At 43.6% G+C, this 27,638-nt stretch overlaps 1 protein-coding gene across 1 annotated transcript in view; it reads right to left on the reverse strand.

Annotated features, from left to right (window-relative positions):
- LOC133133347 (ryanodine receptor 1-like) overlaps positions 1-27,638 on the reverse strand; it is a 97,391-nt gene that overhangs the window by 6,606 nt on the left and 63,147 nt on the right. The window contains exons 74-98 of the mRNA XM_061249449.1: positions 24,682-24,852; positions 24,087-24,146; positions 23,459-23,593; positions 23,187-23,299; positions 22,787-22,883; positions 22,184-22,290; positions 21,686-21,737; positions 21,391-21,462; positions 18,155-18,254; positions 17,657-17,736; positions 17,468-17,544; positions 17,084-17,157; positions 12,627-12,707; positions 12,214-12,302; positions 11,210-11,338; positions 9,993-10,097; positions 8,277-8,282; positions 4,335-4,416; positions 2,931-4,237; positions 2,675-2,742; positions 2,156-2,339; positions 1,708-1,794; positions 1,219-1,476; positions 454-584; positions 76-118 (exon numbers count right to left, since the gene is read on the reverse strand). Coding sequence (XP_061105433.1) covers positions 76-118; positions 454-584; positions 1,219-1,476; positions 1,708-1,794; positions 2,156-2,339; positions 2,675-2,742; positions 2,931-4,237; positions 4,335-4,416; positions 8,277-8,282; positions 9,993-10,097; positions 11,210-11,338; positions 12,214-12,302; positions 12,627-12,707; positions 17,084-17,157; positions 17,468-17,544; positions 17,657-17,736; positions 18,155-18,254; positions 21,391-21,462; positions 21,686-21,737; positions 22,184-22,290; positions 22,787-22,883; positions 23,187-23,299; positions 23,459-23,593; positions 24,087-24,146; positions 24,682-24,852 — 3,708 coding nt within the window. The remainder of the gene's footprint in view (positions 1-75; positions 119-453; positions 585-1,218; positions 1,477-1,707; positions 1,795-2,155; positions 2,340-2,674; positions 2,743-2,930; positions 4,238-4,334; positions 4,417-8,276; positions 8,283-9,992; positions 10,098-11,209; positions 11,339-12,213; positions 12,303-12,626; positions 12,708-17,083; positions 17,158-17,467; positions 17,545-17,656; positions 17,737-18,154; positions 18,255-21,390; positions 21,463-21,685; positions 21,738-22,183; positions 22,291-22,786; positions 22,884-23,186; positions 23,300-23,458; positions 23,594-24,086; positions 24,147-24,681; positions 24,853-27,638) is intronic.

The raw sequence follows: 27,638 nt of genomic DNA on the forward strand, positions 1-27,638 counted from the left end.
GTCAGCAAAGACTTTATGCAAGATTATATGAATCACATTACACTGATCAGAACACCCAGCTTGCAGTTTCCTTACCTTTCTCTTCACAAACTTGTCCCAGTAATTATTTGGAAAAGATCTGCAATTAGAAGAGAAAAACACCCCATTGATTTCCACAGCAATAAAAAGAAGCTGTATCGAAAAGTAAAAAGGGGAAATATCTCTCATTGAGAAAGCATTTCTCCTGCAGTCATACAGTAAATACCATAATTTTATTAAAAAAACTTCAAAATCTCTATTGTAGACCCACTTCTGAAAGAAAGATATATTTTAGGACTAATTTCCCATTAGCTTGCTTATTCAGTAGTCTAGGTCTGTAATGGTTGTGTTGGTGCCAGGCTCCATAGTAATTTAGCATTTCCTTTCTATGAGATCTTTAATGATGTAAGGGTCTGTCTAGTGCCAGGCACTTACGGTGTATTCAGCACCAGTCTGTCCCACTGGCCCTTGATGTCATCATCCTCCGGTTGCTCGGTGATGTATAAACCATCAAACTCCAGCTTGCGAGCCAGCTCCTTCTCTCTCTTAAAGATGACCAGGGGAATCTGCAGGACACCAATAGCCCAGCATTTTTACCACGCATTGCAGTTTCGCTTTGGTTTATCTTCTAGGTTAGATTCTAGGCCAATTAAAGCAGCTGATTATGGTTACGTGTTTCCCATTCTATTCAAAACATCTTCCAGGACATTTTATGTGACTGAGACTGATGGCAGGGATGGGAAGATTGTCATTGTAGACTGGGAGCTGTGGGGGCAGGGTGTGGATTGTTATCATGGACAGAGGGGTGGGGGGCCGGGGGGATTGTGGTTGCTGACTTCAACCTTTAAAATGATTAGCCTTTGCGGTTTTAATAAAACGAATTGGACATTTTGGCAATTTTCTCATTTTCCATGACATCAAAAAATTCCAGCTTTTCCAGTACGCATGGGAACCCTGAGACAACTAAACTCATTTGATTTATCGGTTGCCGATTTTAGGGCGATAACAAAAAACTGCACGCCACACATGCCTCCAGGTGTACCATGTTCCCATGTTGGACACCATGTTCCCACGTAGTCAGCCGAAAAGCTTCACCACAGGAAGTGGTCTGGCAGCTGATAGCCTTGTTAGACACATTCATATTCCCAGCGACATTTGGACTGGTTCGCAGTGCGGTTTGATGGGGTCAGCCACGCTCACCTTGAGGCAGTTGTAGCCGATGATGCAGATGAAGGCAATGACGGTGTGCAGGATGGCCAGGAATGAAAGTGTGGGCTGCATGTATCCCGTGCTCTCTTCCAGGAAGAAGTACACTGGACCTTCCTCCTCATCATCATCGCCCCCTATGCCATCTTCTGCTCCGGAACCTTCCGGCTCCTCTCCAGGGTCCCCAAACAGCCCGGAGCCCTCAAAGACCCCAGAGCCCTCAAACTCTTCCCCTGGGGGGCTGTCCGACACCTGGACAATAGAGAGAAAAAATCTGATTAGCAAGACAGAAGAGACACTGAAACTCATAGAAATTATAAGTCAAGAAATATAGTCTTGAATAATCTAATTGTACTCTATTTACATATTATATAAATGTATAAATATTTAAATCATCACCTTCATCTAGCAAATATAGCTGTATGCAGACCATCAAGCACCTCTGCCCATCTACATGGGCTGAGGCCACACCAATAAGCTGACCTTGTAGAAGAGTAGGATGAAGTTCAGGGCAAAGGCGAGGAATAAGGCCAGGAAACGCAGGTTGTAGAAGTTTCGAGACAGGTAGTTCTGTATGGGAAAGAGAAGACCAATTACAGCAGAGAAACAGCTTCAGCTTACAATCCACAATGCAGCATTAAATGAATTAGGAAATGAAATGGAATACTAGGAGTATTAATACAAATAAATCTTTCCCACAAACCTACTACTTGGCCAAAAATCCTCGCAATGGGTTCGTCTGACTCAAAAATGAACAATATTGCACATTACATTCTCGTTATCTCGTGATCTTGTGGGGGGACGATATACAATCATTTTTAGTCATGGCCTACATGGTTAAAAAACAACCACTGTCCCTAATTAAGCTTCAGCATTGTAGAATGCAATTAAACATGCTGGTTGTCAAACAAAAGATTACTCCTTCCCCCACCAAAAACTTGTTCCTCTGGATGTCCAGCTCGTTCCAGAGGTCAAAGCCTCTGTGTCTGGCCAGTTTCTTGTCTCTCAGCGCTTTGGCTGCCCTTTCTTTCTCTTTTTCCTCTGCTTTCTCCTTGGCCCTGGCCTCTGCCTCCGCCTCTGCCTTTTCCCTTTCTGCCTTTTCTCCATTTTCAGTGCTAAGAGTGTGAGAGAGAGGGAAATGGACGTTATTGTACTTTGAATAAGAAACACACACACACACACACATGCCTCCAGGAATATGCACAGCTACAGGATAAAAAACTAAGGAAGAGTGGAGGAGAAAGACTCTGCTTCAGCACTCCAGTTGATTTAGTAATACATGCAGGTCAGGTGAAATGTTCATTATTCAATGAACCACAAGAAGCATTGAAACAGTGTGTGAGTATCTTCACCCATTCCTTTCCATGATGTTGTATTTTGTATTTTATTTTGCATATGGTACTGTGAGGGGAGGAGAGAGAGAGAAAAAGAGAGAGAGAGAAATACTCACTCAGCCTTTTCTGGTTCAGGGGGTGGTTCCACTACAGGGGGCGGTTCAGGCTTAGCCTCCTCTGAAGTCTATTCCAGATTGAGGAACACACAGAGGAAATTAACAGTGTTTGAGACCTGTACCTCCAACAGAACCGGTGTGCAGCATTCAGACACACAGAGATAAGACTTCACCCCATTAACCATGAGCCAGCGAGGGTGCACGTGAGAGAAAATGAGAGTAGAGGCCTGTGTGTGTCGAGGTAGAAGAGTCTTACCACTTTCCTCTTGGCCAAGGGTGTCCCCTCGGGGGTAGGAGGGTCCACAGGGTTGGTGTCCCCGATGTCTCCCAGTCCCCCGGGGACATCCATACCGGGCGTCCGACCTCCTTCATTATCCTTGTTGTCCTCCTCCTCCTCCTCCCCCCCACCAGTGTCCATCATGTCCATTGCCCCGCCGACCTCCTGCTCCTCATCGCCCGGCTCTCCAGGCAGGTCTCCGTGCACCTCGTCCTGCGTGGGGTCGGGCATGCTGGCCAGGATCTCCGTCACAGTGATGTTCTTGGCCCCTTCTACCAGTCCGCCGCCGAACAGGGTCTGCCAGAGGACGAGGAAGATGCCCTTGCACACGCTGAAGAAGAACAGCAGGATGCTCATCAGGATGGCCCACAGGAAGGTGGCCACTCCCACGATTATCTCCTTCAGGGTCATCTTTCTCACACGCCGGTACTGCCGGCGCAAGTTGCGGAAGGTGAACATGCCCAGGAAGTTGACGGTGCTGTTGAGGAAATCCACGAAGGCTGAGCTGGACTCGGGTTGTTCCTCCTCCCCGTTACCATCTTCGTCTCCGCCCCCTCCAGCTCCTCCCTCCGCGCTGGCTTCCCCAATTTCCTCTTCCTCCTCTTCCTTCTCCTCGCCGTACTGCTCGGAGATCTGCGAGGCGATGTTCATCTCGAAGATGGTGTCCTCGCAGAAGTTGACGAAGAGCTCCATCTTCTCTGACTCACCGCCTTCGTTGACCACATCGAAGATGAACTGCCGCTTGGACTCCTTGACCTGGGGCATCTCCCACTGGGCGCGGTTGACGGCGCTGATCTCGAAGTAGATGCGCTCGATCTTCCGGCTGGCGCCCATGATCTCGATGCGACCCAGGAAGGGGCGGAAGTAGTTGAGCACGCTCTCGGCCTGCTCCAGGAAGTTCTGGAGCCGGGTGTCGTGAGGGACGTGCTCAGACAGGTTGGTCAGCAGCACGGCGATGTTGAAGCCGATGTCCTTGGCCGGCTCCTGGAAGCGGTTGGCAAACTCCTCATAGTTGATCATCTCGTTCTCATCTGCCTCCGAGCAGGACAGCAGGAACTGGATCTCGGAAGTTGAGTACTGCTTCTGGCTGTCCATGGCCTTCTGGAAGTCCTTCTTGGAGATCAGCCCTCGCGGGTCGGTCACATAGTCGCGGAACGCGTCCGAGGCCACAATGTCCTTTAGCTTAAGGAACATGTCGAAAAACTTGAGGATCATCTCCACATTGCTGGAGGACTCCACTAGCATGTCGACCATCTGACGGGCAATGGTGCCATTAACCACGTTGCCTGACAACAGAGGAACAGGGTGTAATGAGAGACAGACAGAGAGAGGGAGAAAAGGGAGGGACGTGGATACAAGGGGGGCAGTTAAACAGCCTTTTACCCTCTAGCAGAGACAGCAGCATGACCACCATGTCTTTCTGGAGATCCAGGAGCTCCTTCAAGAGTCCAATCTGGCTTGAATCCTACAAAACAAAACAAGTAAAAACACACAACCAAAAGAATAGTGAAACAAACGATCATCTTCTTCTCCAGTTTAATCACAGATGAACATCCCAAACAAAGGGCTGCCCAGTTAGCACAAAACATTCTCACAATGTTGCTGACATGTATTGGCAATGTTATAACATTGACAAAATGTTCCAATAACATCGTCAGAACATTTTGTGTCAGCTGGGACTGGACTGGCTTTTCATAGAATCTAAAAACAACAGGGGCTTTCCTGCGCAGCATAGACACAGTGATCAGAACGAAATACAGTATGTATGTTACTGCACACGACTGGGCATAGATCCATTGGTAATAATAATTTGAATGCCGTGTATTTATCCAAATTGCACTAGGTAGATTACAGATAGTGAAGTGATTCAGTTCTGGCATAGTATTACACAAGAGCATGAACAATTGTAAGCTGTTCCCTTCATCTTCTTCTTTTGGACTTCAAAGTTAGAAAATGGTAGAAGACAAGATAAGACTTGAAAACCACCAAGTCTCGGCATCTAATCAAGCTGGGTTAAAGTAGCGACCGGCAATAATAATTATTAACAGCTGTGTAATTGTCAGTTATTTTTTCTTCAGTATGTCACAAGTTTACACAGGAGCGCTGGGGATTAGTTGCGGGCCTTGGCATGGGATACTGCGTCTAGCGAAAGGAGTCTGTGGCTCACACTAATCTCATGGTGCTTAACGGTGGTGGACAGGCTGTGCTCGATTCGGGGATCTCCAGGAGCAGAGCTGGTCTAGCAACACAGAGATGGGAGAGGATGGAGGTGAGTCAGCGATCACCTTACCTCTGAGTGGGCTCTACTCCAGAAATGGTCCTGGGTTTGCATTTTAATAATACAAATGCATTTTAAAAACATTACACATCAGAGCAAATCTGCACATGTCAGACACACATACAGCCACGCACAGACACACACGCACACACACAATCACGGGAGAGGCTCAGGGCACTTCATGGCCTGCACCCTGCTGTATCTCCCGTCTTGTCGGAAGTCTTGCACACACACACACACACTCTCTCTCTCTCTCCACTTTCACACAGACGCACACACAGACTTATGGGTAATCAGCAGCACGCTCACTGGGCCCTCAGCCATGTGCCTGTGGCTCCTCCCAGCTTCTGCATATTTAAAGTATAGTTAACTTTCTGGGGTGTATTTATATAATTGAAACTTCAGTGTGTGCCCAGTTTTTGTGTGTGATGAAGGACATTTTTGACACGTAAAGAAGTTTCTGACAGCTTTACAATGGCTGCAGGTACATTTGGGGGTTTGTGGTCTAAAGCAGGAAATTACACTACAATTCACTGAGCAGTTTGTCCAGCAGCATTATGCCTTCAGAGATCGCATGTGCGCATATTACCTGATACTTCCCAAATTATTAAATGGAATTTTATTTTCAGACTAAGACATTCACATAACAGCCTGAGACTGCTGCAAAGAATGATTGTACTGACACAATCTAAAAATGGATAATTATGTTTATAATTGTGTATAAATGCTATGAAAAGTAATTTGTTCATATCTACAGCCTCTGAAGACATAATGTCACTACAAGTTGCAGGATTAAAATACCCCAGAAAGTGAACTGTGATCTCATGAAAAATGCAGGCATTGGGTTCATTCACAGTCCACCCCATTTTCTGGTTTTGGCCTCAAGGTCAAGTTCTAAATTCCTTCTGTGAATTGCTATAGTTTCAACTAGGCAATGATGTGATCCGATCTTCATCTTTTATCTTTCTTTTTCTTTATTTCATGCCTTCTTCTCACTTTGATGATTTGTTTTGTACCTTCCTCTTTCATGACTAATCCAGCAATATATTTAGGAATGTGTTTAATAAAATATATGCCCTGGACACAGATAAAAAGTGGCTAAAAAGTTAAAAAAGCTTGTCACTGGGGTGGTAGCCTAAAATTGTACCTCTAGCCATTAGCTGAATAATTAATTTAAGTGTAGCATGCCTGTTTCCTTCTGACAGATTTCAGTCTAGCTAGGATGAAAAAAAACAACTTTAATTCAGAAAGAGGAAGACTAAAACAAAAGAGACGGCTGTAAAGAAAAAGAAGAGGAAGTAGAGGAAGGAGAAGGACTGAGAATCAGACATGGCGGAGGGCTACGGGTGAGGCGGCAGACGAGAGACTGACTCTTACTCCATTTCCAAGTCCGGGATCAGAGTGCATCTGACAGGGTTAGACACCAGAAGAAACATTTTAAATTCATTTTTGTATCCTGAGAAAATCTCCAAACTTCATGGTTTCCCCTTTTTCATTTACAGTAAACTCTTTACCTTCAAGCTGGTGTACTTTTAGATGAAAAGGCAAAATTCTATGGCGACGGATAAGAAAGGGAGATTCATTTAACCAGGCTTTCCCATCAATCCACTGGCTTAGACTGCATGTCTGTCTCTTAAAACATAACAGTCCAATGTCACAAGGATGTGAGTTTGCCTCTCATTTTCCACGTCCTTTCTGCGCTAATAACATTTTTTGACCAAGTGTTCTAATCCCTCCTAATTGACAATCAGCATAACAGGCGACTAAGTGTTCTAATCCCTCCTAATTGACAATCAGCATAACAGGCGACTAAGTGTTCTAATCCCTCCTAACAGGTGAATTTACAGGTACAGCAGCTTGGGTCAGAGATGATGTTCAATGAAACTATACAGGATCACTGTGCGACCATGTGAAAATGGCACATGTGTGGCACATCTGAAAATGGAGGACTCTTCTTTTTTTTTTAAACTCATTTTCATTTTCACTTTTTTTTTGTTATGTCCCAGTGCAGCTATACTGGATAGCATTTACTTCATGACTTGAGGCCAAAGTACATATTCAGTACATATTCCGTTTGTGGAAAATTTGAGAGAGATTTGAGAGAGAATACAAAAATGTATTTTTAACAAGACAGAGTTTACCAATCCACTTCAGACCTAGCAGCAGAGACAGAGAATAACACATCAAAAAACATCACGGAAAGCTATAGTTACCTTCAGACACCCATGTTAATAGAAAGTTACACAAACAGCAGAAAAAATCAATGAAACTAATCTGTGTTAAAATGAATGCAATGTGTGTGAGGAGTGTGAGGAGGAGATTAGGTATGTGGTCCACCACGGGAAGTTAAATTTAGGGTAGGCTGCCCCTTTTCTCAGATTGTTTCCTCCACCTGCTTTTAACTGACTCACACCTTTTTGAATTATTTGTTAAATGTGTTAAGTCCATTAATGGCTGAAGCCTGGAATAAGCGGCTTCCCTCAAACACATTTGAAAAGACAGGGGTGAATTATTCATAACTCTATATTCACTGTCTTACCTACTGTATTCTGACCAAGTTTCATTGTTCATGTCAACCAAAAGTTCATTGAAGCTCAATTTCAATTCAGTCAATTCAACTGAAATGTCTTCAAAATTCATTTTCTGAATTTGATTAATTTAAACAGAAATGAAATAAACAAAAATAAACTATCTGTTTATCAACTATCTGTTCTGATTAAATATTCCAAAGCAATAGGTTGAAGGGCACTTTTTTTTTCAATTCTGGAAGATTCTTCTTTGAGATACTGTACTGTAAGTCTGGATGGCTATGTATTGTTCAGTGTACACCCATCCAGACTACTAAAACGAATTATTTTTTATAATTAAAACTAAAATGGCTGAATCTGATCCCCTTGTCTCTACATGTTTCCCAATGAATGCTCATTCCAGGTTTAAAGTCAGGTGGAGAAACCAAACAACCTGGAAACTGAGTCAGCCCACTGACGGGGATGAACAAGAAACAAACCACAAATCACTTAGAGAAAAGAATAAAAGTGAATACATACTTTGCCCTGCACAGACAATGTAAAAGACAGGGCAGAAATTAATATATTGTAACGTACCATTGAAGCCTTACTACTTATTTTTTACAATATGTTCTGCCTCGTTCGAAATGGTGTTCAGAAATGCAACATTTACATTACAGATATTTATAGTACATTTAAAAAAACAAAAACATTTTTTAAAATACTTGCATATGCCTCGTTTGAAATTGTGATATCAGAAATTTAACATCATGTTTCTTTTATGTTATACACACATCAGTTCAGTGTTGGTGGAGTGTGTGCTAATGCACCCTAGTGTGTGTGTGTGTGTGTGTGTGTGTGTGTGTGTGTGTATGTATGTGCTTGTATGTTTGCACACAGGTGTGAGAGACATGGAGAGGTGAGCACGTGTGGGGATGTGGCAACTGCATGAAGTCATGTGGATATCTGCAGGTAATCCACAACAATAGCAACTAAGACTACATTGCTTCAGTTTGCACAGTCTTAGTACAGTAGTCTGCATATTTTCCAATAGCCTGCATCGGCGAGCAGTCCCAGACTTTCATGTTGGGCCTGCTACACTTGACACTTCCAACAGCCAAAAAGTCCCGTACTGAGGAGGTCTAACAGGGAAAAAAACCCATCCTGAAAAATATTTGATTTAGAAAGTATAAATACAGTTTATTTCTAATAAAATATTAATGCAGCTGTTTTCTTTAAAAAAAACACAATGTCAGACACAGTGTCTGTTTGGGTTTACAGTATGGTGCCAGGTTTTGTATGTTAATAAGTGAAAGTGAATACAGAAATACAAAATGTGTGCAAATACATTCTGCATCCGTGTTTTTAGTAAAGCATTTAAAGTGATTTTTGCTACTATGCATTTAAAGTGATTCTCTTGCCACTGCAAATCAAGTGATTTGTTGTCATCCCAAAACTCTTCACATTACACCTAAAGAACAGCATATACATTGCAGTTCACAAAAAATTAGGTACCTTGTAGGATTTGTGAGCATAGTAAGCAAATCTATATGCATATTTATGAAGTATGTTTTTGTCTGAGAGAGGTACTGTACAGATAATGTCCAGCATGGACAAGATAAAGAAGGCGTGTTTGAAATGCTAAAGGTTGGCACAGAATGCATAGAGATTCAGTGCAATGTAATTCACATGTGCAAAAGCATCTGTAAATTGTAAGGTCTCCATTTTGAATAGAACTTATGTCAGTGTCGGGGCCTATTCCATTTCAATTCCCAAAAATTCAGGAAATGAACAATAACTCAATTCAGTTGAAGTGCAAGAATACTGATTTCAATGAATTGAAATTGAATTCACAAATTGAAAAACAAAATTCCTGCAACGGTCTATTTTTCAATTAATGAACTCAATTTGAATTCACTTCCTTAATTTACTGAACTGAAATGGGATTGTTGACCCAAACTGACACATCTGCGGAGTATGTACATGAACGTGAATGTGGAGCGCTCCTGTGCTGACCATCGGCACTATGGGAATTTGAGTTTGTAACCGGCATGTGACTACAATACTGCACTGTGCTGCACTGCATGCGCAGGCAGTGTGTAAGCGGCTGTCCGCAGGGTGACTCATACCTGTGCCAGCTGCATGTTTGTGTAATGCCCAGTGGCACTATGGGAATTTGAGTGCATAGATTGTGTCTGCCTACAGTACCGCATGCGGAGGCAATGCATCAGAGCCTGTTTGCAGGGTGGCCCGTACCTGAGCCAGTTTCATCATCATGTGGGCGAAGACGTGGAGGAAGCCCACCACTGCGTCCCACAGCCTGCTGTGAGCCAGGGACTGCTGGTTACCGGTGCAAGGGCCCTGGAACACATGACATCAGATACAGACATTCAGCTGATGCTCCTACAGGGGAGCTGTAGGGTCAGGGACTGGCGGAGAGCCAAGAGCGACTAAGGGTAATCCCTTAAAAGCGAACACGCGAACGTGTTCGCCACAAAACTCCAGAAGGTAAAATGAAAGGTCTGGAGACAACTCCGACCAAAATAAAAGGAACAGCCCTAAAAAACCGGCTACCAGAAAATAAAACAACCCTTGAAAACCAGGGCGAACAACCCAACGAAAAGGAGTGCTAAAACTAAAATAAAATAACAACCTAGTATAAAAGACTAGGCGAGAAAACAAAGAACCTTGAGTCGCAGCTCAGGAAAAACACAAACCAAAAATACAAATACCGGGGACAACGTCCCTCACCCGCAAGCTCACACGAGCTGAAAAGAAAACAAAACAAAACCTTACAGAAGGCGTCAGCCGTGCACACAGCACCAACTAGCTGAGCGTCCTCCTTACCCTATATATTTCCTTTCTTATTTCTTTTTTTTTAAAAATCAGACCGCAAAACCAGAACTTGCACGATACCTGACTCATAACAGATAGAGTCTTACCGTGTGCATACCGGCTTGGTATCAGAGCGCACAGTGAATACCAAAGCGCCGACGGAATGCCAGCAAGCGCTTTAAATACCCACCGGAGGTAGGCTCCCCTGGCACTAATGAGGGCCAGGTGAAAATAATAATAAGCCCCTGGTGGCCACACCCGGTGCTACCTCCCAACCCTGACAGGAGCGCATATAAAGTTTCAGGCCATGGGTGTGCAACTCCGGTCCTGGAGTGTTAGTCTGCGTACTGGTTTTTGCTCCAACCAATTACCTTAGTCTTAGTTTTCTGACAGCTCTAAACTAAACTATGGTGGTCAACATTTGGCAACCATGGCTGTAGCTGGTGCTTATGCAAATGTCAGATCAAGATATCTATCCAAGATATCTAAGCCAGAGATTGGGGATCTAGTGCTGTTGGTAGCAGTTGGATTTGAGGATCGAGTGATGAAAGAGACCAGAGACAGTGGGACAGTATGAGCACACAGACAGCAGCAGTACTGATATAGTACAACTGAGGAATAGCAGTGTGACCTCTGACCTGGATGTACTCTGTCAAGCTGTTGAAGACCTGCTTGGCCACCGTCATGGCTTTGGAGAAGTTCCTCTTCCCCGGCTCATCGATGATCTCCTTCCCAGAGTAATACCAGTAAAAGTCACTGATTGACTCCTTCAGACAGAGGAGGAGAGAGGGAGGGAGGAAGAGCAGGAGAGAGGGATGAGAAGAGAGGATAAGCGGAAAGGCTGCAATTATCCAGAGAGACGTACAGTTGATTGACTAAGCAGGAGCAATCAGGGTTAAGGGCCTTGCTCCAGGGCCCAATGGCTGTGCGGATCTTGATGTGGCTACACCGGGAATTGAACCGCAGACCTTGCAGGTCCCAGTCATGTACCTCAACCACTACGCTACAGGCCGCCCTACAGTAAGTGTTAAATAAGCTCTTACATGGCATCTATTGGACCCATACTGTACATCTTATTAGAGTTGAACTAATTTTACTGAGTGGTCTAGGTTTCAGGGAAGGGACTTTTCATTTCATGTTCATTACATTTACTGTACTTTACATGATATTATATTTACATTACATTCCAGTAGAATCACTCAGTAGAAACTTATCCAGGTTTTATTTTTAGTCTGTTCTAATTCCCTGCTTCCTCAACGGCTTCTCTGATTGGTCACCTGTGACCTGTCAGCACCAGCAGCACAGAACTGCGCAGCTCAGCTCGACAGCAGAGTGAAATGAAGCAGCAGCTAGCTGCATGAGCTACTGTAGGGTACTAGGGTTTACCCCAGGGACCAGCAACTCACGGTCCTTGAGGGCTGACAACTTCTGCTTTTCCATCATCCCTGTACCTTGGAGTTGAGTGTGAAGACCATCTGGCCATTCATTAACACTAATCACCAGGGCTGGTTTTGGATTTGAGGGCGAGAGTTGATGATCCCTGGTGTATGCTACACTCGAGGCCAAACCTATGGTTCCTATTGCTTGGTCATTAAAGGGAAACTGGGATAAGAAGTAGAAATATCCTTGTTGCCGGGTTTACCTGCAGTCGGAGCAGGTAGTCCACAGTGCAGATGATGACGTTGATGGTGGTGGTACTGCCTGTCTGTGTCCGCAGGTAGTTCTGGAAATCTGTCAAGAGCGCACATATTTATAAAGATATTCACTCAAATGCCCATGTCTGCCTGTCAGGACATCTAACAAAATAAGCAGAGTAACAGGCATGCCAAATTGCCTCAGTTTCAATGTTAATTGAACCCCTTAGGGCAGGCGTACATTATACAATACGTTCTGGATTTGTTATTGTAATCTCTGAATCATTTTCACCCCCGATTCATGTTCTTGTAAGCCCTCTTATAACTGAAATATTACTGTGAGCCCTATTGTCATGTGACTGTAATCCCATGTAAACAGTACCGTACTGTAATGTGACAGGGTGTTTTCACCCTGACTCACCGTTATTATGGCCCTCACAGAGCAGCTGCAGGAAGCGGAAGAGGTCACAGGTGAACTCATCGTCGGCCATGACTTTCTCACCTGTGTCGAGAGAGAGAGCGCGGGAGCAAGTGAGCGGAGGAAGAGACACACCGGCCCAGGGTGAGTGTGTTAGAGTGTGTGTCTGACGTGTTTCTGTTCTGCTTGTGTGTGTGTGTGTAATAAATTGAGAAATTAGACAGATAGATAGACAGATAGACAGTGAGATAGACAGATAGCTAGATCATTTAGTATTGTCTTTTGTTTGTATATGAGTGAAAATGACCGCTCTCTTCAGTGAGCTGATGTGTGTTGTGTGTGTTCAGTAGTGGGTTTAGCTAAGATGGCCGCGTACAGAGATCTGGATTGTGCCAGATGGCGTGTGCTTGAGAAGCATGCATTCAGGGATAAGTACATCATGACAGTATATTCCCCACACACATTATCACGTTAGTAAGAGGCTACGTTCAGAGCCAAAATGTCCGCCGAAAGATAGACAGGCACACTGGAGAGAAGAGAAACAAAGAAAAGCACTGAACCCAGGGCTCAGCCGTCACGTGCCCCTCAACACACGTGATGATTGGCTGTCACACAGGCTCCATTTGGCCACAGAGAGCACAGGAATATTGAACAACACTTAAATAGATGCAAAGGTACAAGTAACTACATTTATATATATATATATATATACACACACTCATACAGCACATAAGATATACGCACAGAGATATACGCACTGGCATGCACTCATGTTTACACATACACACACACACACACACACACACAAATACATGGGCTGTTTTCAAACAACATTTGTCCTGAACTTTCAATTACAAGTAAATGAGTTATCTTAAAAAAACTCAGTTTGGCCAGTTTGTTTTAGTGATAGTTAAACTTGCCCAACTGTGTTAAGACAATATATAAATACTTCTTGCTTTTAATTGTGAAACATTAAAAATAAATGTTGACTTCCTCACACAGTCATACATACAGTACAGTAGACGGAATGACCGAAGCGAGACACATTAAGACACTTATACAACAAACACACATAGAGACACACATACAGACGTGTGGAGATGAAATGGACATAGATATAGTACAGAGGAAGATGAGAGAAACTGTCCAAAGCTGTCAATCTGCCAACACACAGGCATGCAGTACAGACCTACTGCACTCCTCATACTCCATTGTGTAAGAAGTAAGGTGGGGGAGATGGGGAGTTGGCAGAGATCCAAGCGGAAGGATGTCGTAGGGTACACTTTGGTTCAGTATAACAGGACAGTGGTCAAGGGCTGGGACAATGGCATGGTCAGGGTACTGTGGTCTAGGGGTGATAGTGGAGGGGGGTGATAGTCGCCATTTTAAGATTAAAGGTTAATGATGGATTTCTTCATGCGTTGAGTAAAATGGCTTGGGAGACAGATAAATTCATTTGACACAGATGAACCTTATTTATCAACACAATTAGTGTGGTGCCTGGTTACAGAAATGCTAGCATATTAGGGTATGCAGAGTAAATAACAAAATAATTAACTGTAAATAACAATGAAATAGCTAAGTCATTGCACAACAACTTACTTAATTAAATGACCTGCAATACATTGTGTGCATAAAACATATTGGGTTGATATAAAGCCTACAGTAGAACCTTAGATATCTGAACCTCAGAAAACCAAACAGTCTGGTCAACCGAACAGGGTAATGTTATAGTAGTCTATAACATTAATGCAAACTGATTTTCACTGTAAAACACAAACAAGTAACACTACTAAGTGAGAAAAACTTAGTAGTGTTACATCAGCATGTATTGGACTACAATATAGTCTCTTAACCTTAAAGGTTTATCGGAGTATTAACAGTTGCGCCTCTACTGATTTTGTTCTGAGCTGAAGATAAAACCAAAACAATTTGCTTACTATCAAACAATCAGAAAAGTCAAAGTAAATATTACTTTAGATGTTAGGCTAGACATTACATTACATATTATTTTGTCCAATACATCACACTTACTCCAGCATTATGTCACATACCTACTATACTGTTAAAGAATGACTGGGACAAAAGTATATTATATAAGATCACATTTTTTTAGAGAAAGGGATGCATAAGCATATAAGCCTGTAATTTTCCTTCAGTATTATATTGGAAAGAAAAGATACTGTGTCAGTCTTTGTGTCCACAAATATCAGTATGTTAGTTTCAAAACAGCACACGCCCAGGTACGGATAAGTATTTAAGTCCTAAAAATCCATAGTTACTGCATAACAGCAGTATTATCATAAGCAATATAATTGATAGCATACCTACATGCCATAGTTGTTAATAGGATGAAGATGAATACTTTTGTCCTAATTATTACTAATATATAAATAATGCATCTCATAGCTATAGTTATATTAGTTAACTTGTGTACATTAGTATCACATGAATCATATTTGAAAAAAAAGCATTATTAGTAAGAAGTTTTGTTTAAGGTCTTTGAGGACTTCTTGTCAAGGTTGCAATTCATTTCAACCATAAGGGGGGATCAGGTGGACTGGCTATTGTGTCATTTCCATTCAAAAATATGAACGACACAATTAAGAGCTTTGGAGTTACAGTAGGTCTGCGATGAGGCACTCAAGGTTAAAAAACACCTTTCAATCATTGTAATTTTTACAAATGAATAATGACATTAGATGAATAATCAGATTCCGGATGTACAAGTAAAGGCAAACTTTACAAAACGTCAAATGCATAAAACTCGATGATGAAAAAGTGTTCTTTTCATAAACTTCCTTGAGTGCGAAATGAAATGCAAAAGACTCCGTGAGTGTAGAAGTGGGAAAAGAAAGGAGGAATTAAACGAGCTAGAAAAGAGGAAAAGGAATTCATAGAGACAGAGAGGGACAGAGAGAGACAGGGAAAGAGAGAGGGAGACTTGGAGAGAGCAAATTATTTCTTTATTTACCACGTTCTAGCTTCATGTCTGAGGACCGGGAAGGGAGGGATGAGGGAGGAGGGAGAAGAGGAGGTGGGGAGGGGATGGAGATGGAGGTAATGGGGAGAGAGAGAGGGGCAGTGAGTGGAGAACAACTGTTGAGCAGGAGTGGCATGAGGAGATTAACCGTCTGCCATTAACGCCAACATGTCATCCATTAGCAATTCAAACTACTATCTCATTCCGCTAATTTATATTATCACATTTACACACTTTATTAACAATGGTGAGAATAAATGAATGAATGAACAAAATAAAAATGTTTGTGGGTCACAAAAATGATGAGAATCACGTTAGAGCACTAACCATGCATTGACCAAGTAGATCAATGCATTACGTGTTGATTATGGAACCTGTCACTTTGCTAGAAACGTTACTGAACATTAGAAGTAAATAGGGAGGAATTAAGGTTCCATTAAGTTATGATTTAGGGTCTAGCAATACTGGTTTTCACAAACATTTCCAATTTAAAAAATACAACAGAAAATTAATTCAAACATCTAGCACAGGGCTTGCTGTTAATTAGTGTAATTAACACTGTTGTGTTCTTAAAATGAGTGTAATTAACACTAATTAACCCACGGAGGACAATGATACACAGCGTATGTAAAATTTGGAATACCAAGAGGTGGATACCTGAACACTACATCTGATAAAAAAAATATTCAGAATCATAATGGGTTCTTTCCCAAGTATTCACAAGAGACATTTTCAGCATCACACCACGGTAAGGTAACTAAATTCTAAAAAAGATAGTTTTTTATTTGTAGACTAGTTTTCATGAAAATAAGGGATTGTGAGCCTTGAAATCGCTGGGAACACCATCTGCACCTGAGAAAACTGTCACCATGATTATCTGGACACGCACAGCAAATACGGTGGCACACACATGTAGTTTATTCATTCCACAGTATAACTGAATCGTAAAGCACAGTCCCTCTGCCACAGAACGAATGTAGCATTAAGGGACTGAATAATAATGGTCCTCGATACGCTCCTGGGATCCCTGGCCACAGTTGGCACTAGCTTGGGCTCCTCTTGTTTTGGTTCTGGGCCAGGGAACAGATCACTGAAACACAGACTAATGATTTAACCGGGTGCACCACTGAGGAGAGGGTAACATACGGTAGGCACTGTGTACTTAATGTTTGCTATTTAAATTAGGCATGTTAAAACACATTAAATGACAAAACAGTTTAAGTTGGTACAATAACAATATTATTTCTGTGATATTACGCATAATGTGACTGGTAATTAGTTCCCATCACTCAGAGAATAGTTTTCCAGAGTAATAAATAAGGGCCTTAAACAGCTAAGCGTTGGAAGAGATGGAAAACACAATCAGTCTGTTGCCTTGCTTCCAGCTTGAATCACAGTGCATTATATGACGTGGTATAGATCAGGAGGCTGGTCCACTAGGTACTATGGTGTGGGGTGCAGTGTGTGTGGGACTCACTTGTGCCCTCCTCCGACACCATACCCAGCCCCTCCGCCTTGTTCTGCCTCTCAAAGGCATTCAGGTCGAGGACGCTGTCAGAGAAAGTGGGAGAAAACAATGTCAATTTCCACATGCAAATGATAAAGGAAATACAGCCAGTCCCCCATGTTTTTTCTCTGACTAGTTGTATGGCTAAACAAGTGAAAACCAAGGAGTGTTTCTCATATCTACTTCCACTCATAAATGTCATGCCTTGAATCTGACAGTCCCTTTAATAAGCTGCATGTTTACACACTTTTCCAGATATACAACAGCAGTGTATGCGCAAGTCCTGAACGCGGTGCTTTTATCACTGAAATACTGTTCCCTACAAATATGTGAAATCGTAGGCCGGGCACCAACCTGCAGTTCTGCATGAGAGTCTGGAGACTGAGAAAGAAGCCCACATCCTTCTTATCCTTAAGATAATCCAGCATTTTCTGCAGATGGACAGACAGACATACATACAGGTTCCAGCCATAAACACGCATACCCCTACTTGCTGCTTTTAGACGGACAGACCACACCAGACAGAACTCCGGTTCCACTTGCCTGCTGAACCTCACTGTTCCCCCCGTTCAGGATGGAGATGCCCAGTTTGAGAGTGGAAGAAACCATGCAGCCCGTCCCACCTGAAGGAGCCAGACAAAATGGCGTCCATTCCTCATTGCTCTCTCATGATATTGTGACTTTACACTGAAACCGTATATGAGCAGTATTGAGTGTTCATATGCGCAGTGCTGCAGCTGTGAGTGTTCATATGCGCAGTGCAGCAGCTATGAGCGTTCATATGCGCAATACTGCAGCTGTTAGGGTTCATATGCGCAGTGCTGCAGCTATGAGCGTTCATATGCGCAATACTGCAGCTGTGAGTGTTCATATGCGCAATGCAGCAGCTATGAGCGTTCATATGCGCAATACTGCAGCTGTGAGTGTTCATATGCGCAATACTGCAGCTGTGTGTGTTCATATGCACAGTTTCTGCAGCTGTTAGTGTTCATATGCGCAGTACTGCAGTCAATATATGCGCAGTTGCGTAGCTGCAGTCACCTTTGCAGGCACTGATCATCTGCAGCACCATCTCGGCCGCCCCGCGGTTGTGCAGGCGGGACTGCTGGTACAGGAGTCTCTGCTTCTCCATCTCTTTTTCCTAAGATGGAGACGGGTGCTGTCACTGTGTCCCACTCTCCACGCTGTCCCCCGCACTCGCTCCACAGTCACACACGCTAGCAATGCCTGTCTGTTCTAACTTATCTCTCTTTCCCTCCCTACCCCCCGCTTATTCCCCTGCATCTGATTCTCATCTCTCTTTACCCCCTATGTCCCATCTGTTCTGCTTTACCCCTCTTTCTGTTCCCTGTTTGTCCTGTCCTTCATTCTGGCCTTAATTTCTCCCTCTTCACTTCGCCCTCCATCACCCTTTTCCTTCCCTCTTTGATACTACGTTGCTTATTCTCTCACTCGGATAAAGAACTATATTTTTTTTCCTTCAGACACACAAGACTGTCACCAGGTCATTCACATTTATGCACACTCTCGCTCTCTCTCTCACTCTCTCCCTCTCTCTCTCTGCCTCCTTCCCTATCTTCTCCTCTTTCTCTCTCACACACTCACTCTCTCTCGCTCTCTCTCCCCCCCAGGCATATTAGTTACGGAGTCGTCACTCGATCTGCTTCACGTTTGCCGACTGCAGCAAACGTTAAGACTACAGCAAACAGCCACAATGTTCCCGCCCACTGCAGCCTCGGCAACGGACCAGAACCATTGCATGCAGTCTGGGCTGTGAGCCCCAGGGCCCTGTAAAAACTACAAAAACAACCAGCCCTCTGCTTCCTCCCAAAATCGGATTGGCTACCCTCACATTCCCATTCTTTCATTCCCCAAGTGGTTACTGCAGACAGAGGTGGAGCTAGCTGGTCACATAAATGGGTGCAAGGCACGTGCAATACTCAGTATTCATTAAACGGTGTTTTTAATTAATTAGGCCTCAGGTAGCCTTCAGGTACTCAGGGGGCCCCCTTGGCTGCTTTTATAGGCGTGCTGCACTCACGACACGCCCGCTGATTCCGCCTCTGGCTGCAGATTAGAATCGAGTTCTCAGTGGAATGACCCAGTTAAATAAATGTAAATATATTAGCTGTTGCTTCTCCCGTGTGGCTAAGAGGTGCCATACGCTTTAAGACTGGAGGCAACAGGCACGTTTTAAAGTCATAGGGATTTATGGCTTTGACTAGGAAGATTTTTTTCAGATTACCTAATTTCTTTTCTTGCATGTTACTATAGCATCTTATATTTTCGAGTAATAACATGACCGTTAATGTCTTGTTGACAACAGAGGTAATGCAGAAACAAAGCAATTTTTAACTTAAGCACGAAACAAAACCACCCACAATGCATGCTCTATTAACCCACCCACAGCATCCTAACCCAACCCTCCCCCACCCCCCACCCTCTAAGCCCTCCCTCGTAAGCCTAGCCGTGTTCTACCAAAAAACAAAAGGTGTTGCGTGAGATCTCTTTAACATTAATTCCAGAGAATCTCCAGAAAAAAATGAGTGTCATCTGTCAAAAAAGGCCCTGCATTACTGTGTGTGCAGCATGTGGTGTAAACTGTGTGTGTGCATGTGTGTGTGTAAGTGTGCCTGTATGTGTGTGTGTATCTGTAGGCTTTTACTGTAGTCCATTTGTCAATACACTAAGTAAGTACAGAGGGGAAGGTTGATTAATGAAGTCCAGTTAATAAAGAATGATAGTGTTAAGCAAGGAGGTGGGGAGGGGGGAGGGGGACAATTGGAGAAGTGAGGACAAAGGGAACGGGAGCAGAGCCCATCCAGCGGCTCAGTAGGTCAGCTGGAGAGGTGTTAGACAGTGTGAGAAGGGTGTTCTGGGTAGCTCCAGTGAAAAACGTGACTAGTGTCAGTTACAGTAGGCCCTCACACAGGATCTGACCAGGAGAGGAGGGCTGGGTGTGGGTGTGGGTTTGGCAGGGACGGGAGCCAGCATCCTGGTTCTGGAGGGTAACAGTCCATGTGAGTATGCATATTAACGCATTCAAATCACCTATTCAGTAAGGAAATGCAGAGACAAAAAGGCACAAACTCTTGAATCCTGTTACAGACCAGAGGACCCATTTTCAAAATTCGGCACTGAGTAAGAGCGCTGATCTAGGATCAGTTTTGGCCTTCTGTTTGTGATAAGAGTTGAGATATTGAGGAATTCTGAGCCAATTCAGCTCTCAGTTCTTCCTGGAAATCGAAGGGGAAATCAAGATCCTAGACCAGGCCTCTTAATGAGTGCTACAAGATTTTGAGAATTGGTCCTGTGGCCTTGGTCCTGGTTCTAGAGGGTAAAGGCTGATTTATGCTTTGGAGACAAAGTGTCATATGACATAAGTGTCTACAGACAAAACTGTCCAACAATATTTTGCATTTATAGCTCAGCTACAGTGTGCATTCTTACGACACTGTGGCAACCAGCTTCTCCAAAAAACCCATCCAATTAGCTAGCTAGCTACGTAAACAAAACGTCTTCATTCATACAAAACAAGTGGCCTAGTAAACTAGTATCCTCACCATGACAACAAAAATTAAAACGGACAAATTTGCATATTTTTAAACCCGTGGAGACGTCGCAGACAGTCTAAATCATAATACAGGTGATTACACTCACTAAGCTAGGATGAACTTCACCTACCTTTTTTAATACGAACTGGGACATGCACAGAGGAATACTCTCCTACTCTGGACACTGTATGAACACTGGCCCACAAGTCTCTCGATTGACTGACAATAAGTTGGCTGTTTTGTGACTTTAGGAAAGTAGTCTTTTACCCTGCAGAAAAAGAAGCCAGGCACCCGATGACTTCCAAAGCTTTTCTTTGTTTGGAATAAGCATTTCTAAGCCACACAAAATGGAGGTTTTTGTTCCAATTAAGACTCCCACACCCTCCAGTCCTGGGACACGGTCTGTGGTTTGGCAGGTGGCTCGACGGCTTTCTGTCCCGATACTGTTTCTTAGGGAAGTCGCGCTATGGCCTACCATAGCGGCTCATCAGTTAACATCACCATGATCACAGGGTGATTGGGAGGGACAAGACAAGGGGGCAGAGAGAGACTGACACGGGAGAGGGAGAGGGCAGAAATTTGGTGGGGGACGGGTCGGGGGTAAGGGGGTGTGGGCGGGGTGCAGTGGCGGATGTAGACACTCGTTGCGTGGGGAGCGGCTGCTCCAGTGACTCCCCTGATCCCCATCCCCCGGCCCCCCCATACCAGCTCTGTCTGTCGCACCTCAAAGGACATCTCATCCTCGCCCCCCTCCACCTCCTCTCCCCCTTCGTCTTCCTCACCAATATGGCAGCTCTGGGGAACAGAGAAGGAAATTAGGACGTTAGCATGACGACAGCCCAGCTAACATACAACGCTCTCGCACTGTTGCTGACATGTAGCGCCAATGTTCTAACATTGACAAAACATTCCAGTAACATTTTGAGAACATTTTGTGTTAGCTGGTAGACAGCATATACTGTATATTATATAGAAGAGAAAAGTGGTTTTAGCACAATTTTGAATTCGAAGAACTCACCTTTGCCATAATGTCGGCGTATGCCATATACAGATAATCTTCATCAAGTTTACTGTGATAAGACGAGAAACAGAGCAAGCGAGATTATGCAAATGTATTGAGTCAAAGAAATCAAACAATTGGAGATTATAAATATCATCAGGTCCATTTGTTAGATCAGTGGCTCAATATTTCCAAACCCACAACCCACGTTAACAAATTAAACATTTTCCTTGGTCCTGTCCTAAAATGCAGCCCATCCTGTGACAAAATAGGCTTGTTCAATGTGACTATACTACTACTGGTTCTGTGTGTATAACTAGTGTAGTGTTTACATTGATCAGTGGAAATTTAGTAATATACAGCAAGCCATCTCTCGACCCAGTGCTGGGACACAAACAATAGTACGGGGACGCCTTGAAGTGCAGTAGTTCCACTTATGCATCCCATTCAGTCCAGGGGGTACCTGTGTGACCCCTAAATCTGTGTGACCCCCCTCCTCGCACCCTGCCTCCTCACCTCTTTTCAGTGAGTGCGGTGCGGCTGAAGTGCAGGATGAGCTGGTGGAGGGGGTCTGGTTTTGTCTCAGTCTCCTCCTCCTCTTCTTCCTCTTGCTCCATTGCTTTCTGAGATAGCGGGAGACAGGCTGGATTCTCACACGCTCGAGCACACACAGATGTTTATTTTATTTTACTCACAAACCCCTTTTTAATCACCCAGTTTGATCCTCTTCAAGCATCAGACAGCTGAAGTTGTGTCAGGCAGTTCCCTACCACTCAATGAAAAGTTACATTGGCAACGTGCTCAATTAGTCCCACAGGACCCCTAGCCAGAGGGATATTTATTTCCTGAAATCTGATTGGGGCCTAGAAAGTTTTAGCTGCCATTTTATGTGGAGTCCACCTATCATTAAACCCCATGTTTCATCAACTGACTGCTGGTTTGTAAACAAAGCACAACCATGGAAGTTTGGTGGCCTTACCTCACATCAGAGAGACAAACCTGGTTGTGTTCTAAGTACCTGAAGCCTAAATCAGATCACCCAGTACAGGGAGTGTGCAGAGGTACACCATGGACAGGGTTAAGCAGGACGGCAAAGTAACAGAAGATCCCAAAACTGACCGACAGGTCATTAATCATTCTGTCTTCAAAGGAATAGCCTTCTGTGTGGATCCAGTTGCGTTTGTATCCGTCCAGGAACATGTTGGAGGCCCTATGCCTGATGGAGAAGGAGGAAGATGGAGGAGCAGAAGGCAAGATTAATATTCACAGAGCACATCCAGAGAGTCTGAGAATACTACAGTTTGGGGATTTAGTCAAGTTCAAGTTCAAGTTACTTTATTTGTACCCGTAGGTAAATTTGGAGTGGATTGGAGTGGAGGTGTGTCCGATACCTAGCTAAGTTAAGTTTGTTGTGTTTCTTTTGGTTTTAGTCAGGGATGGAGGCATGTCCGATACCTTGCTAAGCTAAGTTTGTTGTGTTTCTTTTGGTTTTAGTCAGCAATGGAGGCATGGCCGATACCTGGGTAAGTTGTACAGAGGTGTCATTCTGAAGCAAGCCACCACAGCCCTGCGGCGCTGTTTGGACAACAGTTTGTGCCAAACCATCTTCTTAGACTTGAATGGGTGCTCAGTCTGAGAGAGAGAAAGAGAGAGAAAGACAGAGAGAGAAAGAGAGAGAGAGCAAGGAATGGAAAGAAATAACAGTAAAGCACTTCATAAGTGTGTGCGTATGTGTGTGTGTGTTTGTGCAAGTGCATGTGCACGTATGTCTGTGTGTGCAGTGCTACTCACCACCTCGATGTGATAGAGCACAGCGGACACCTCTTGGACCCTCTTCACCACCTTCTTAGGGTCATCGGCATCCTCGGCTTTCCCGGCCATTTCCTTATAGAGAGCCATCTGCCAGCGCATGGAGGGGTCCTCTACCTGAGAGAGAGATGAGCGCTCACACACACACACACACTTCACCAGGGGCTCTGTCTTTGTGCAGTTAATGAACTCACGGTGGGAGCATGGGGTAGTTTTTAATTATTTCTACCTTTTGTAATTTACTTTAAGACCAGCACCAATACTCGTGTGTGCATGTGTGTGTTATATTCCTTTTTTTAATCAGCTTTATTGAAATTTATCTGTGAACAATAATCACATAAACGAAAGAACATATTAATACATCAGATGAAACATCATTAGTATCAGATTAAAGTCCCAAAGATTTGCAATGCCATTCTTTATATGAATTGTCCTTCTACATTCTACATCTGTTAAAATATTCTTGAATACAGAATAACCTGACACATAAAAATGATCAATTGTCAGTTTGTATTGCGTTTTCCATATTCCCTGATGTGAGATTATATGGTCGTATGGGTCATTCTTGCTCTTTCTCAAACTTAAACACGTTCTCTCCCCTCAGACTGACCTTTCCCTGGAGATGCAGGTTGTTCTGCAGGAACTCTCTCACCTCCTCGTCCGTGTCCTTCTGCCAGAGCGAGAAGCAGCACAAAGTCAAAGAGATTCAGAAAGAAAGAGCACTGGTTTTATATGGGGGCAGTGTACAGGGATGTCATCCTTCTCACACCGAGTCAAAGAAGGTCTGGTCATGACATATATCCTGTTTAAAAATGTATCATCAGATATACTCAAATGTTTCAGCCAAATGTATAGCTAGTGCCTGGAAAAGAAGACAGTGTTCTTTCATTAATTTCTGTATACCTATTATCATTAAACTTGGGTCTTGCAAGAATGAATATGAGAAATAATGAGATAATCCTTTTGTTTTTTTGGGTCTGTGCCCTACCTGATAAGTATGGCTTGGTACTGTATGAGTTATGATGTCTTGTAAAGCCGATGTGGGCTTGGCATTAAAATAGTCATCATCATTATCACGTAAGTAGTGGGAATATCATTCGGCTAGACAGCAAATGAGGGAAATGAGAGAGGGGAAGGAGAAAAAGTCACAGAAGAAAAACTGCCAAAGATAAGTTGGTCCTCCAAGAAGGCAGGGGGCACTCTACCAGAGAGTAACGGATCTTAGCCAAGTTGATGAGCTCCTGGTCGGCAGGGGAGCACATGTTAAGGCCGATGGGGAGCATCTTCTTGAGGGATGCCACGATTAGCGAGGTTTGCACCGAGTAGCGATCCCCCCGTCGCTTCTTTTTGGTACGCTCCACGTCTGAGCCGCCTGCCTGTTTAGAGACAGAAGACTCAGAAGGCACCACCTCTGTTCTAAAATAGGGGCAATAGTCAAGGGTAAGGGGATACACATCTCCCCTTTGACAAGGTCATTGTGCTAATGGCTACAACAAATAAAACACTGCTTTGCATTGAACCAATGAAAACACAGAACTGATTCAATGGCCCTCACTATAAGAGCACTTGTCTACTGGCTGTACCTCTTTCCATACAAAAACACTGCACTGGTATTGAACTATATTTTTTGTTTGGAAAAACAAAAAATTAAAAGTGAAAAGAATTCCTCTTTAGCTTCATACTAAATCATTACTACTGGAAAATTGTGCTCTCCCATGCAGAGTATCAATGATTTATAATCAAAAACAAAACATTTGCTTCAAAAGCTTTTCTCTGCACAAACCCAACAATCTAAACCAGGAACTACAGGCACTTCCTGCTTCAGTGGAAGGATTATAAAATATGGATGAGATAGTTAACTTACTCCTCTGGTTAAACACCAGAATGAGCTCCCCCAATAAGCTGTTAACAGTCAACAGAACAATGGCAATTGTGACTGGTGGATACTTTCTGGTTCTACCTCCAGAATTCCTGTAGGAATTACCAGGAAGTAGCCAGAGAGCATCCACCAATCACTGTCAACATTGTTCAGCTGAGTGACAACCAACAGCCCCCATGACTGGTGGATTTCCTCTCCGTAGTATCCATCACTAAGGTGACATCACAATCACCTTATATCAATTGTATTATCCCTGTTTCTGTGGGTTGTGAGCAGGGGCAGACGTCTGCAAACTTTGTGCAAATGATGAACTTACCTGACAATTTGCAGTTTATTTCCACCCCTAAAGGGGCAGAGGGACTCAACCATGTTTCCAACATATGTTAGGTTTCTTACAAAGGAGAACCTCTGGATTGACATGTGTTAACTGTCAAAACGACTAAGTCATTACTGTACAATTGTGGTGGGGACAATTTTTCATAATGCCCTTTGGAATTTCAGATGCTCCTGTTCTATGTTTTTCTAGATACATATTTATATTCAGCACTCATTAGTCACTAGACTGTCCATCTCAGTAGTTGGTCAGATGTGGTGTAAGTGGGGTAGTTAAGATGTGTCATAGGTGGGGAAAGGGGAGAGGGATAGACAAGGGAGAGGTGTTTGGACAAAATGACTCCTAATTGTACTCTGTAAGAAGGAGAGGTAAACATTTAAGGCAAAAAACCTTTTCTTTAAACCACATGCTTGAAAGGGAAGCATTCCACTTTTCCATGGCTATCATAGACCATCACGCTAGACACTCGCCACATACAGTATGTGTGCGTACGTCCAAACTCACTCCTGCTCTAGTTTCAGCTGGGCTGTTAGCAGCAGGTGGTGAAGTGAGGTTATGGACAGAGGTGCCGCCACAGTGTCAAACTCGAGCTGACCACACGCAGTGCAGCGCAGGTTAGTGGCACAGTGTGCAGACAGGGCATTTGTGCTGGGTAGAAGCGTTTTTCTGCAGTTGGCCCCAGCACCCAACCCGCCCGCCCACCCGCCCGATCACAGCACACCGGTAAAAACACACGTCCGTAGGACACGCTCTATCACCCCTGCGGTCTCCTCTGCTCTCCCGTCCTGTTGGGGTGAGTGCCCATTATTGTCTGTTATCTGCTTTCCTTGGTCTGCGGTGACCGTGTGTGTACGTGCGTGTGTGTGTGTGTGTGTGTGTATGTGTGTATGCACATAAATGCATGAGTTTGTGTATGTTTGTGTGTATATGTGTGTTTATGTTTGCATCTGAATGGATGTGTATAAGTGCTACTACATAATGTAATGTGTGTGTGTGTGTGTGTGTGTATAAGTGCACCTGCAAGTGTGTTTGAGTGCATGTGAATGCGTGTGTATGTGTGTGCGCCTGCTTGTGTATGTGTGTGTTACACAACCGTACACAGCAGAGTAAGGGCGGCCCTGGGAGAGCAGATAACAGTGGTACCCTACAGTAATGAGCATCCCACGGCACAGGAGAGGAGGCACACCCTGTGCCCTGACAGCAAAGGGAGAGGGGGTCTGTCTGGGGAAGGTGGGGATGGAGAGAGAGGGTGATCTAACGCCTATAACACACCTACTCTAATCCAGTGCTAGAGACCTGCAGCACAGGGGTTCATTCCTCCCCTCTACTTCGGGCCTGATCTATGGGTCAGTTATTGACAAGAGAGTCTCTGGTCAATAACTGACATTCATCTACCAATTAACTATCAGGTCAAAAAGAAAAGCCAGCAATACTACTGGCTTTGAGGGCCAGATTTGAGTAACACATTTAAAGATCTCCATTCTTAAACTTACTCTAACCAAATGCAATTTAGTGAGATTCACCTGTCAGTCTATATACAATTTATTAGATTCAAACTGTTTAACATCTTTCTAAAGGGACCAATTGCCTAGTGGCACATTACAGAGTAACATTACATTACATGTAAGCCATTAATTATCCCAAATTAAAATGTGAGTGTAGCTATTTCAGACATAATAATAACAATTAAAAAATAACTACAATAAAGAGGCTGCAAACTAAAACCAGCACAAGCAGGTGGGACCCGGGCCGAGCTGCCTTAGAAGATTTAGTTTTTTAAGAAAGCTGATTTAGGAGGAGGCAGGTTTAAACCAAGATTTTAGTGAAGGTACTGGACTAAATCTGTTTTAAGGAAGGTAAGACTGTCCTGAGTAAATGATGAGCTCATGTTCCTCTGAGACTACATTTCCCACAATGCATAACAATGAGGGCACCACTCCCTGCTTACC

The sequence above is a fragment of the Conger conger genome, chromosome 7 (genome assembly GCF_963514075.1).
Source record: "Conger conger chromosome 7, fConCon1.1, whole genome shotgun sequence".
In the NCBI taxonomy this organism is placed as follows: Eukaryota; Metazoa; Chordata; class Actinopteri; order Anguilliformes; family Congridae; genus Conger; species Conger conger.